The sequence below is a fragment of the Nothoprocta perdicaria genome, unplaced genomic scaffold (assembly GCF_003342845.1).
Source record: "Nothoprocta perdicaria isolate Ctin4 unplaced genomic scaffold, notPer1 scaffold_11, whole genome shotgun sequence".
NCBI classification, from domain to species: domain Eukaryota; kingdom Metazoa; phylum Chordata; class Aves; order Tinamiformes; family Tinamidae; genus Nothoprocta; species Nothoprocta perdicaria.
Genome location: NW_020454205.1, coordinates 2,394,975 through 2,407,792, shown reverse-complemented (window position 1 = coordinate 2,407,792; position 12,818 = coordinate 2,394,975). Strand labels below are relative to the sequence as shown.

General features: G+C 41.7%; 1 protein-coding gene across 1 annotated transcript; it reads left to right on the top strand.

Moving 5' to 3' along the window:
- Window positions 1-4: 4 nt before the first annotated feature.
- On the top strand, window positions 5-6,809 carry TYW5 (tRNA-yW synthesizing protein 5; the record flags this gene model as incomplete). Its single annotated transcript, XM_026048252.1, has 8 exons — window positions 5-82; window positions 355-509; window positions 2,692-2,761; window positions 3,649-3,693; window positions 4,225-4,362; window positions 5,244-5,331; window positions 5,863-5,979; window positions 6,433-6,809. Coding segments are annotated over 8 exons (948 nt in total), but the record flags the coding sequence as incomplete, so codon positions are not given.
- Between the last annotated feature and the right edge of the window lie 6,009 nt (window positions 6,810-12,818).

The window sequence follows — 12,818 nt, the reverse complement described above, 5'->3', positions numbered from 1 at the left end:
GCGGCGGGAGCAGGCGGCGGAGCCCGTGGCGAGCGCGGCGGGGGCCACGCGGGAGCGCTTCCTGCGCGACCTCTACCCGCGGGTGCGGGCGGTAACGGCGGGGCAGTAACGGCCGGGCGGTAACGGCCGCGCGGTAACGGTCAAGTGGTAGCGGCGGTAACGGCCGGGCCGTAACGGTCACGCGGTAACGAGCGTGCGGTAACGGCCGCGCGGTAGCGGCGGTAACGGCCGGGCCGTAACGGTCACGCGGTAACGAGCGTGCGGTAACGGCCGCGCGGTAGCGGCGGTAACGGTCGCGCGCCGCGGCCGTTGGCGGCCGTTCGGCGGTGCCAGGCGTGCCGTTGGCGCCCGCAGCGCAGGCCCGTGGTGCTGAAGGGCGTGGAGCTGGGCGCGTGCACGCGGCGCTGGAGCGCGGACTACCTGCGGCGCGCCGGCGGCGGGCGCGCCGTGCGCGTGCACGTGTCGCCGGGGCCGCGCATGGACTTCCTGCGCAAGAACTTCGTGTACAGGTACGGCGCGGCGCCGGGAGCGCGGCGCGGGGCTCCGCGGCTCCCCCCGGCCCTGCCCCGCGGCGGCAGGATGCGGGGAGGCCTGGACGGCAGTCTCGGCGGGAAGCTGAGCGTGGCATTCGCTGGTATAAATAAGAAATGTGATGCTAGATGCCGTGCTGTTCCTCGCTGAGCACGCAGCGAGGTGTCTGCTCCGCGCTGCTGAGCAGTGCTGGTTTCCGACACCCGCCGTGGCGGAGCCCCTGGGAACGTGCCGTGTGGCGGGCACCCGCCCCAGTGCGTTTCCCCAGGGAGGTGTCGCTCGCTGAACMCAAACCCCTGGGCGTTGGCGTGTGCAGCGCTCCGAGCGCGCAGCCCGCGGGACACCCACCCGCAGCAGCCCTTTCATCTCCGTGGGGGCCTTAGGGACCCTCCGCCTCCTCCCCTCCGCGAGTAGCTTGCCAAAACATTTCCTTAGAGCTCCTCTGATCTCGCTTATTGCGTTGTTCTTCTTCAAGGGCAAAAGCCTTCACTTTAATTGTCATTTGTTTTCCCTAAGTGGGAACAAGATGTGTTCAGTCTGCTAAAATTTTAGGAAAGCAGAAGCATGTGCTGTACGTGTAAACAAACTACAGACCTTTCCAAACTGGAGGGAAAAAAAACCCRTAATCATGCTCATTTTATTTTCTGCTTGCATGAACACTGAACTTTTGAACCCTTGAAATCAGGTCCTACTTGAATGATTTTGACCTACCTCCCTATTTCATTCCCCTTTCTCCCCATTCTTTTGTCTTGCCATAAAACCCCTTCCTGTGACATTAGCAGGCAGTTGACAGGGGATGTAGGTATATGATAAGGTATAGAGAAGTGCTTTGCTGGAGCTTGATTCTGGCCCCCGTTAAGAATTAAATACTTTCATCTTCTTCGCAAAACATTTAGACAGCTTGGAGACTTTCCATGGCAAGTCTGCTGGTCTAATCTGGAGAGTAAGTAGCCCTAGAAGAGGAGGGACTGAAGGCTTAACGGGCAGCTCGTGAGTTTAACCCGATGTGAGCACCACAGCAGTGCCACTGTAAGTTACACGATGCTTCTCACTTGTTTGTGTTGCTTTCTGCACCAACCTCTCTGTGAGCTGGTGCAGAAATCTGAGGGTTTTTTCCTGCTGTTTTAGCTCTGTGAGCAGTTTGACCATGCGTTCAGGTGAGTGCCAGTGCTTGTGTAGGGAGGCGAGACAGCAAGGGCAGACGGTGGCAGCACCAGCCTGCGTCAGGTTAAGCTGCAGTGAAGCTTGCTCTGAGATGGTGAGATGTGGAGAGGTGTAAGGAACAAGCAATTCCTTTTGCTTTCAGCAAAAAGTGTAAATGGGCAGGATGTAACAGTTTAACCCATAATTGTCATTATATTCTATTGTGGTTTAGTTTTTCTGTTGTCTTTTTCTTCTTAAGGTTCAGCTTTCATTTATRTACCTAAAAGCATTTTGGATCTGATGCCTCACCTTTAGGTCAGCCATGGTTTCTTCAGTGCTTAGTTTCCCTGCAGTTTTACAGAAATGGCAAAACCCAAGCCTAAAAAATGATACCCTTTACAGAAATGGTCTGTCTACCAGTGGTCAAGTACTGTCAGATGGAGGCCAGAGTTTAATCTACTGTAAAATCTTTCTTAACTCCATCACTCAAACCACTGAGACCCTGTAAGCTCAGGAGGAGCTTGTCAATGGATGTAAACACCTGATGGGGCGATCTAAAGAAATCAGATCATTCTCAGGAATGCTGAGTGACGGGACAAGAGGCAATGGGTGCAAGTAGAAATAAAGGAAATTAAACACTAAAACAAACAAACATTTTACTGTGAGGATCATTGAGCCGTGGAGTCTCCATCCTTGAAGATCTGTTCTAGCTGACCTTGCTTTGAGCTGGTGGGTTGGACTAGATGATCTCCAGAGGTCCTGTCTGTAGAGGGGCATGGAACTAGCAAGGTTTGTACATGTACGATTTTTATCCTTTAGAACATTCAAACATTCACTGTGAGTACTGGTTAGTCACTAGTTTTTCTTTTAAAACAAAAGGCAAATTGTATTTTTTTGCTTATACTAGATATGGTAAGAGAGCTTAAACTTTGATTAAAAGTTTGATTTTAAACTTTGTATTTAGATTGTGTYTTATTACATTAATTCATTATGTGAATTTTAATATTTATATTTCAGAACTCTGCCTTTTGATGTATTTGTACAGAGAGCAGCTGAAGCCAAACACACAGAGTACTTTCTGTCTGAGGTAATTTCCTTAGTGCTCCAGTTTCTTCCATCAGTTATTTAGTTATTTTACCAGGATGTAGAGGAGAAACGATGACTTGTAACTTAGTAACTTAAGGTCTAACTCCAGCAAAGTCCCTGATCTTAATTTTAACTGTGTTTTTTTTTGTTTGTTTTGTTTTGTTTTGTTTTTTTGTGATGTGGAAACAGGAAAAAATATTTTTCCTTGGAAACTGTTTTATGTATATACAGTATGGTTAACTTCACTGAACCTGTTTCTGTTATCAAAGACAGTTTATGTGAAAAAAAGCTCTAGCTTCAAATTGAGAAATCAAGCCTTGATTTAAAATAAGTGTATAAGCTAGGTGTTTTGCAAGAAAATGTCACGAAGACATTTYAGAGTTTTGACTGTATGTGCTATCAAAATACAAATACAGAAATACTGTAACATAATTGTTGTGAAGCACATGTGGGGCTGCCTTTACAAAGCAATGGTCAGAATATTCATTCTTAGATAACTGTGTCTAGGGAAGAGAACGTGCGCYTCATGCTCCGTATCTGTATAGGAAGCAGTGTGTTTTGAAGCCAGTTGAAACTGCTTCCCACATCAGGGTATTGAAGAGCTTAAGTTAAAGTCCGTACTTGCTTTGCATCCATGTGGGAAAGAGCAATATTAAAGCAGCTGTTAGGTTTTGATTTAAAGTCGCTCTCACTTCACTTTCCTTCACATTCAGCCAGTCAATATGTATTTTTTTTCATTGCTTGAGGTAAGCAACAGAGGGCAGTAGTGGAAAGCAGGATAACAGAGTAGCTGAGGTTGTGTGTGCCACTTATTTTCACAGGCTATTTGTTTAAGTGTGCTTGTAATTTATATTGGAAAATATAACTTTGTTTTTGTATTATGTTCAGGATGAAAAGTACTACTTGCGATCCCTGGGTGAAGATCCTAGACAGGTCAGTTACCTCAGGTTGCAGTTTTGATACTGAAAAATAGTAGTTTAAAAGCCTGTTGTCRTCTGCTATCTGTGTGGTACAGATATGCAACTTATTTATGGTCAGTTGGCTTTTGCATGTGACTGTATTTAGGTCAGAACATTTAAACCTAAGTGTCTAAAATAAGATGTTGTTACACAAGAGTTTAGGCAGTTACTGAAGCCTTCACCTGCCATTGTCTAGCTAGTGTTGTAACGTAATAAAAGAGTTTTCTGATGGTCTGTTGCTGCTTCAGTGCATATTGTAGCAGTCATAGATCAAAGCATATTCATAATTCTGTCTGTTTTTATTGCTGGTGACCAAGTGAACACTGAAAGGATGATGACCATTAAAARCATGAATATTTCCAGCTCTTTGCCAGTGCTGAATGTTCTGTGGCTGTTTCTGAAGTTCCAGCCCCGTGTTCCCCTGAGCTGAGAAATGGTTATCAGCTGCTTCCAGATTTCAGTTTTCACACATGCTTTTCTAACTGTTCTGTCCTTTTTGATTCAGGATATTGCAGATATCAGAAAACAATTTCCTGTCTTGGCAGAAGATATCCAGATCCCAGAGTATTTTGAAAAGGAACAGTTTTTCTCTAGYGTCTTCCGCATCAGTTCAGCAGGATTGCAGCTATGGACACACTATGATGTAGGCAATGCCTGTGTTTATCCATAAAGGTTCCAGATAATCCGGGAGGATTGAAATACTAAGTGGCAAATCTCTGTTGACAGAGATCTGTTATGAGTCACTTGTATATTTGGAACACTTAAATTGCATCATGTTCTGTGTAGCAAATTTTAAATAGAGGTATTTTGTGGACATAATACTTCACTGCTTTTATGTCTAATCCTAAAATTCCATATGGAAGAGATTAAGAGTTGTTTGATTTTTTACTGTTTTATTTTGAATTTCAGTTAAAAATCTAAGACAAAGTAACTTTTTTTTTTTTTTGTCCTAAAGATTACCTTCATTTTTCAATCTGAAGACAAAACTGTAGATAATTATATAGATTCTGTTGCTACAGTGCAATAGATTATAAATAAGATTGTCTTCCAAATTCATGTGGTCTACTTTTGAAGAAATTTGATTGTAAAAATTTTTGTATTATAGTTGGGGAAAAATAAATATTGGTAAAAAGATAGCAAAATAAAGTAGAGTATTGAAGAAAAGGAATTTCAAATGTATTATACATTATATTTTTCTGTTTTATGCATTTAAAATACAGTATGTCTTTGTGTTTTGAGATCAAATATTCCTTTGTAAGGAAAAAAAAGATATGGCTGTTGGAAAACATTTTTATATTATATATGATGTCTGTTAAAAAAAAAAAAAGGCAGTTAAGGGATAAAATAGCAGAAATTCTAATTTTTTTTTTTTTGCATGGGTTCCTTCTATATGTAGATGCTCTTTCAGGTAATTCTTAACGCATGAAGATTTTAATATTTTACTTTTTACACTGATGATATTCTAGATTATTTGGAGACATTCTGAACTCTTGGCTGACATTGTTCTAACTATGCTCATTCCAGGTAATGGATAACTTCTTAATCCAAGTAACGGGGAAAAAGCGAGTCGTTTTGTATAGTCCTCAAGATGCACCATATTTATATTTATCAGGTATGTATATTACATGCATCCAGTTCAGAATCTGGTGACTATAGTTGCCTAATTGACTAGTACCGTGCTACAGGAAAAAAAAATCACTGACTGGCAATTTGTATAAAAGAATTCACTGACTGTCTTTACTCTGGTGCCATTTGCTAAAATAAGGAATTTTAGTGGGGCAGGTTAGGAAATGTGCMAAGGAGCAGTGCACCCAGCCCACCTTCTCTGTCAGGTTGTGGTTCYACCACCTAACTGGCAGCTGTGCAGTGCTCTGCCTGGGTTTAAAATGYGATTTTAAATGCCAGCGGAAGTTTTCTCTAGTATTAATAAGATTGCAGCTGCTGCAGAAAAGTAGACAAGAATATGTCTCCTCAGTAAATAAGAAGTGCCATCAAATTTGCCGTGTTTTTAGAAGAGTTATAGAGCAATAAACCAGTATTATATCTGATTCAAGAACTATAGCTTCCTAGTAATTTGTTAATGAATGCTTTATTACTGTTTGGGAGGGTAACAATGTCTCTTGTTTTTGAAAACTTCCCAAAGGCTCTAAATCACAGGTCCTGGATGTGGATAATCCAGACTTTGAGAAATACCCTCTTTTCCTAAAAGCTAAGCGCTATGAATGTTACCTGGAAGCGGGAGATGTGTTATTTATTCCAGGTAAGTAACGAGTAGCTCTCACTCATGTTTCATTTTTTAAAGATATTGACTGATACTGGAGGTTTGCATTAGGGTTTGGACAATCGGGCAAGGTAAGGGACTAATTCAATAAAAATACATATAGACRTTTAGAGTAGATGAATGAGTGCGCAAGGAATGTGTCTCAGTTTCATCTTACACACACTTATCTGTGGATCTGAGTACCACTTAGGCTTCAGTGTTTGTTACTTTTGCATAAAGTTACAGAGATAGATGTAAACATTGTTAAGAACTTTTAAAATTTGTTACAATGCAATCTTTTAGGGGAATGATTCTGTTTTTATAAATAAAAAAGGAAGTTGTTGAGGCTTTTCCTTTGTTGAGTCTTTTAGTTTGGCTGATTCTGGTGCTTGTTATGGATCGCTTGGAAGTTATATATATTAATTTTCATTTTAGACCTTTTTCTTTCTACAGCTTTGTGGTTCCATAACGTAATTTCTGAGGAATTTGGAGTGGGAGTGAATGTCTTTTGGAAGCACCTTCCCTCTCAGTGCTATGATAAAAGTGACACTTATGGAAATAAGGATCCCACCGCAGCCTCTAGAGCTATGCAAATCTTGGACAGGGCCCTGAAAACACTTGAAGAGCTACCTGAGGAATACAGGGATTTTTATGCTCGGAGAATGGTGTTACGCATCCAAGAAAAAGCCTATAGCACTGACTGTCAGTAAAATAACACACTACAAGGCACCAAAATCTGCTGAAATTAGAGAAGCATATGTTATATGGATACTGCCCCTATGTACATAAATGCTGTTTCTGTGCGACTAATAAAAACAGTGGTACAATCTTGCCTGTGTGTGACTGCTTCTCTTGCAGGTGTTTTCTTGTCACATGCAATGTGTAAGCTGCCTGATCCAGGTATCTCTTTCCTACAGTGTGTGTTTGTATCTACACTCTTACCTGTTTGTATCTACACTCTTACTTTTCTGGAGTGTTTTCATGAAATATTTCTGAAGGAGAATTTTGACATGTGGGCTGACAGAATGTCTGCTCGGAAGTAAGGGCTTTTCTTCCTGAATGCCACCGGGTTTACTAAGGCCTAGCAAAGCCACAGTGGTCTCTGAGGARGTCCAGGGGTTGTGGACCTAACGATCACTCCTTGCTTTCCAGTAGGAACCTGGTGGGAGGCTGGGGTGAAACTGCGGAGCTGAGGCAGGCATGAAGTAAAACAAAGAATAACCAGCTGTTCAAGATAAAGATGCTGCTTGGCCACAAGGTAAATGATCTCCATTTTCCTCGTTGATTAAGGGGCTGAGCAGGAAGTCTTGCTCGTCAGAACCACGTGGCTGGCCCAGCACCGTTGGGCAGCATCACAGTTGCTATTTGCAACCAGCATACACCCAAATCCAACAGGCTACTGCTGAAGACTCTGGATGGAAGTTCATAATGTTGGAGCGGATGTAGAAGCTTTTGAGAGCAGTATCTGAGATAGGTTATGTTGCCATATGGAAGGAGGCCTTTCAAAAGTGGAGCCCCTTGCTCATGGGTGCTTTTTGGCAGGTTGGTGCTTACAGAAGTCTTGTAAAATAAACATGGGCATGCCACGGATCAGATAGATTGTCATAATCCATGTGAAATCTCTCTGATGTTATGACTTGTGTTGCCTGGAGAACACAGTCTCAGCAGTACGTACCTGTCATTTAGGTCGGTCTGCTGCTTCCAGCAATGTTTTTGTAGAAGTGTAACTTGCCAAGGGCTGTTAGAACAGATACCCTGTGTTAATAAAGCACTGAAAAATGTCATTCTCCAGGGGAAGCAGAGGCTTGCAACACTGCAAATTACTCTTCTAAACCTATTTTTCCTGGCAGTTTAACACAGTGAAAATAGTCTGCTGCCATGTGAGCGGGCATCATGCCACCTTAATGAATAGGCATGAATGTAACCAGCCAAGCGATGGTGATGGGCATCATTGTACGTTCTGAGGGCAGAATTTAAATCTGGGAACACTAACAGGTATCTCGAAATTTCTACTGTGGTCCAAGGACCACTTGTGTGTCCTGTGGAGACAGGATGTGTGAGCCCGAGCGTTAGGCTGGGGCAGCAGCTTCGCTTTTTGCCAGGCTCTGCAGAGAGCCTCTTAGGAACACATCTGTGGAGATGCACAGAGCACGTTCTTTGGGTGCTAGGAGTAAGTGGGGAAGCTCAGGGGGCCAGCAGGGCCCCAGAGCTGCGTTCCAGCACTGTCTTCCATGGCTTTCTCCGTTAACATCCACCCCTGGCAGCCGTTTGTTATGCTAGGCCGATGCTGATCTCTTCTTCCGCCCTTTCCTGATCCTTCAGTCCCCAAAGAGGAGGCACTGGCTTGGTGTCCTCCCTCATCCCTTAGATATGAATAAAGAAAAGCTTTATGGAGCAGCAGTCAGTGTATGAGTGATCTGTGTCTCTGCTTACAAGAAGTRCTTGCTATTCTCCAGAAGCAGAGGAAAGTAGAAGCCATTTAGTAGAATACCTGAGGAGAAGAGAAAGTAAAAGAAGGAAAATCCTGTGGAACAAATGCATTTCAGTGCCATGCAACCCATTGGTGACACTGACAGTTTCAATGTTACTTGTTCATAGCATCTATGCTCAAAGCATTGTKTTTTTTTTTGTCAGTGCCACCAGGGTTTCACTTTGAACCACTCTCTTCAACTTTTCATTTAATAACATAACATAACATATAATGCTGTTCTGAAACACTACTACAAAAGAAAACCAAACAAGCTTTAAGCTGTGTTTTCTTAAGCATAGTGTTATTAGCAATAAAAAATTACTATGTAAAAAATTAAAAGGCATTAAAAAATGCTGATAGTCTTAAGCGCTCAAAACCATCATTTCAAACAGTATATTCAACATAGCAGCTAGGCGATTCAGACTGTCCAGGCCAGAAAGCTGAGTTAAGATATCGTTAAATATCGACAGTATCTGAAATCAGTAGTTTAAATTTGCCCCTGGCTTTTTATTAGTAGTGACTGATGCTTTTAAAATGTAATCAAGTTAATTGCAAACCAACATCTGGAAAGAATTTGGTATTTATTTTTGGTTGAGTGAAATACAAAGCACAAGTTGATTTCAGAAGGTATATGTTTTATAATTTTCTTAGTATGGTTGCTGTGGAAAGAAATCAAAGGAAAACACTGATGTCAAAATACTCTCCTGTCAAACTCTTGAACAGGCTATTAAAAATCTGTCCATCAAAGACTACTGAGGTGGCCAGAAGGTATAATTAAAAAAATGAAGTAAAGATCCCTGGCAATTGAGTATCTAAAAACATAAAAATATTAATTCCCTATCTCTTTTTAGTGACGGTGCATTAATAGCTTGTTGATCAAATAATTAGAGAATACCAAGTGCCATTCAACACCCAGGGAATACTCACATTGCTGACTACACTTTAATGTGCATGCTGAACAGTGGTGCTCTCTGATGTGATTCTCCCCAGCACCTCCTTAGCCTGAATTCTTAAGACAGGCATCAAGCTAACTGCCTAACATGCAGGGATCTGAGTGGTGATGTAGCCTGACAATGTATCTGTGATCCTTTTCAACAATGCAGGGTGAAATTACTTGTTTTGTTCATGCCGATGGGCCCCCTGCGAGACTGCTAATTCTAAGGCCAGGCTCATTTCACTGAGTAGAGGTTACRTTACATAGGCCATGATTCCGATAGACTTTACAGCTCCTGAAACCTGGGTAGACTTCATTCTTTTTTCCTCTGGCCAAAATGTGTTTATCCAAATCTGAGATGTTTAGATGTTTCTATGCAGAAAGCACAGCTGTGGGAGATGTATGTCCAGAGACTGCTACTCTTATAAGATGTTCCATAGAAGCCATTAACAGACCTGGGAATCAACATTCCAGTAAGAGAAAAGATAAAATCTTAATTCTCTTAAGCATTTGTGTAAGTTTGCAGTACAGTTGAATTTTAAGTTTTCCTGTTTGGTTTGGATTCTAGGACCGAGGATCTCATCTCAATATGTGGCGATTCCTGACAGCAACAAGACCCGCTTACTTCCCTTTTAATTGTTTGGATATGGTCCTAGTCAACATTTCTAAGAGCAGATTGAAAACATTAAAAGATCTGCTCACTCATATAAAATGGGCTGCTCCGAGTAGTCAAACAAAAATCTTTACAGGCTATTGCTGTAGGCTCTAAGGCTGATCCCATATAGTAAAAGATGTGTTGCTGTTAAAGCATTTTTCCTTCAAATGTCAAGCAGTGTATGAATTGCTTAAAGCTTCCATCAGACAAACTCCATGTATTTTTCAGGATGACAAATGGGCAAGAAGAGCTATGCAGGAAGTCTGTAAGGGCTGCAATAGCTTCATGTGATGCCCGTGCACTGGAGAATTCCTCAGAGGGTAAATCTGGTACAAGGGATGCGAGAAACCTCGTTTTGCTCTTCTCCAACACCGGCATGTCTCTTGACTGTTTTCTGTATCTTGCCCTAACACTTCCATTAGAAACAACCCGGCTCTGAAGTGCCAAGTTTAACAAGAGAAGCTGACAGTCATAACTGAAAGTGTCCTCAGAAGGCCTGCTGAAAGAAGCAAAATCCATTCTGAACCTTTGCATTCAGCTTTTCCAGTAAGTGACATGTCTCTTCGTACAAAGAGAAAGCAGATGAGAATGTATTTTCCTGTTTGAGGTAACCAATGCTTTTCAGGCCATTTGCTTAAATAGAATTATTTGACACTTCTTGTATTCTCTTAGAAACAATTAAGCCCAACAAGAGGAAACAACTACAGAACTACCACTATTTTATAGCCAAAGGAGTGCAAAAGGAGTCACTGTGACTCAGTGATGTGCAATAGCCACTACTACTGCATATAGGTACCATCGCTATGCTATTGCTAACACTGAGTAGTTTTTTTGTTAGCAGAAGAGGAAATTACACTATTTTAATACAGACAGAACAAATCTGGTCAGAAATGGCATGTCTAAGACTGGGAAAAGCGCACTGCCTGCCTCTGCCACACAGGCATTAGATGATCTAATGATCATGATTGAGCCACTTCATGACTCAATATTATTTTATTCAAATTAAAGACACACCTTTGTGTGCTTTACTAGCTAATGTGCATTTAAATTAATTTGCATTTTAGATTAAAGTTAAGAGATCAGTAAGATACAAAGCCATCGAATTAACTTTTCCTTTTAATCTGCAATCCTTACAGGATTGAAATTCTGCAAGGAATGAAATTTCACTGGCAGATTCAAAGGACTCTGGAGAAGTGAGCTCTAAAGGCGACCTGGGAAAGCTCTCCTGTGGTCTGCAGTCCGGGGCACCCACCTCTGCTTCTGCACCGTGCAGCTGCACAGATGACATGGGCACCTGCAGAGGGTTCTGCCAGGCAGCAACGGAGCGGAAGGCTGGTGCACAACAGCTCATACAAATGCCCCAACTCCGTGGCACTCGTAACTCCTCTGTCTTGGCTCACTATAAAATAAGGACAGCATTTCTTACATTGCCTAGAGACTGGTACAGGTCTGTACCAGTCCATGTCTGAACCAGTACCTGTAACCTGTCCAGGTTAAGGACTGTCAGGCTCCAGGCTGCTATAACAAGGGGAATTATATCACCGGTCTACAAAAGTTTTATGCTGATGCAGCTATGCTGGTTTGTGAGTGCTACACAGCAAGTAATGTTATCCTGCACTAAAGCACATATAGCACTATAGCTTATTTCAGTGGTATAAAAAGAGTGCAACAAATACCATAGTCATTACTACAGTATATTATAGTTATGCCAGCACAATATGTAAGTTGATTAAAAACACCCAACCCCTGTTGACTCCTCCCCTGATTTTTCCAATACAAAACACGAGTCTCTTACCTTTCCTGTGTTTTTCACCAGCGTTACTGCARAATCACATTTGCAAAGCAGAAAATCTGGATAAACAGTGCTATCCAAGTCCAAAATAGCTTTATAGTTTTATGAAATCTTTTCAAAGTGACCACATAGAATTAGATTACTGTCAAAAGTATGAAATAAGAAAGCCAAGACTACCTGACAAGAGACAGTACTGTGAGAAAGGAAGAAGTAATCATCTTCTGACCAAGCTTAAAGACACCATGGAGAATGTGACTTTAGCCCGGTCTTTATCCCCATGTTCCTACATAATATCTGACACGTCCAGGCAGACACATAAGCAGAGAAACTGGAAGTTGTCTGTTATTTCACAGGGGCCCACTTTGAGGCCCTACAGCCGCAGCTCAAGAAACGGAACATACACTCACTGCACAGATGGAACTGTATACGAAAAATATGGCCTTATGTAATTTAAAATCATCAGAGTAAACRTATTTCTCTTTGAGCTCAGTGATTCAACTTCCCATCTTCATAGAGAACAAATATTGTTTATCTGCAGGGACATCAAAGTAACTGTTAGATTAGAAAAGACAACACTGTGAAGCATTAGATGAGGAAAGAAATAAAGGGCGGTATTTTCTTTCTGCAAATCAAAAAGGATCYGTTTGGAAAACTTAAGAACATGATTGTGTATTACTTTATCTGTGAATATCCACAACTGTAATTCCTGAAAGTCTGACTTTGCAGATGTATTTTAAATAAGCCTTATGAACATTTAAATACACAGCACTCGAGTTATCTTTATCATCAATGATGCAAGCTAGAACAGCTCACCATAAAGGCAGCAGGACAAAAAAAAAAGACTGCACTTTTTAGCAACATGTTAAGGCTTGCATCTGTAATCACATTTCAAAATTAGCATCTGATATCAATTTATACAACAGAGATGTGATTATGTTAGACATTGATAGGAACAAGATTAAGTGACAAGTATTTAAGATAAGCACAA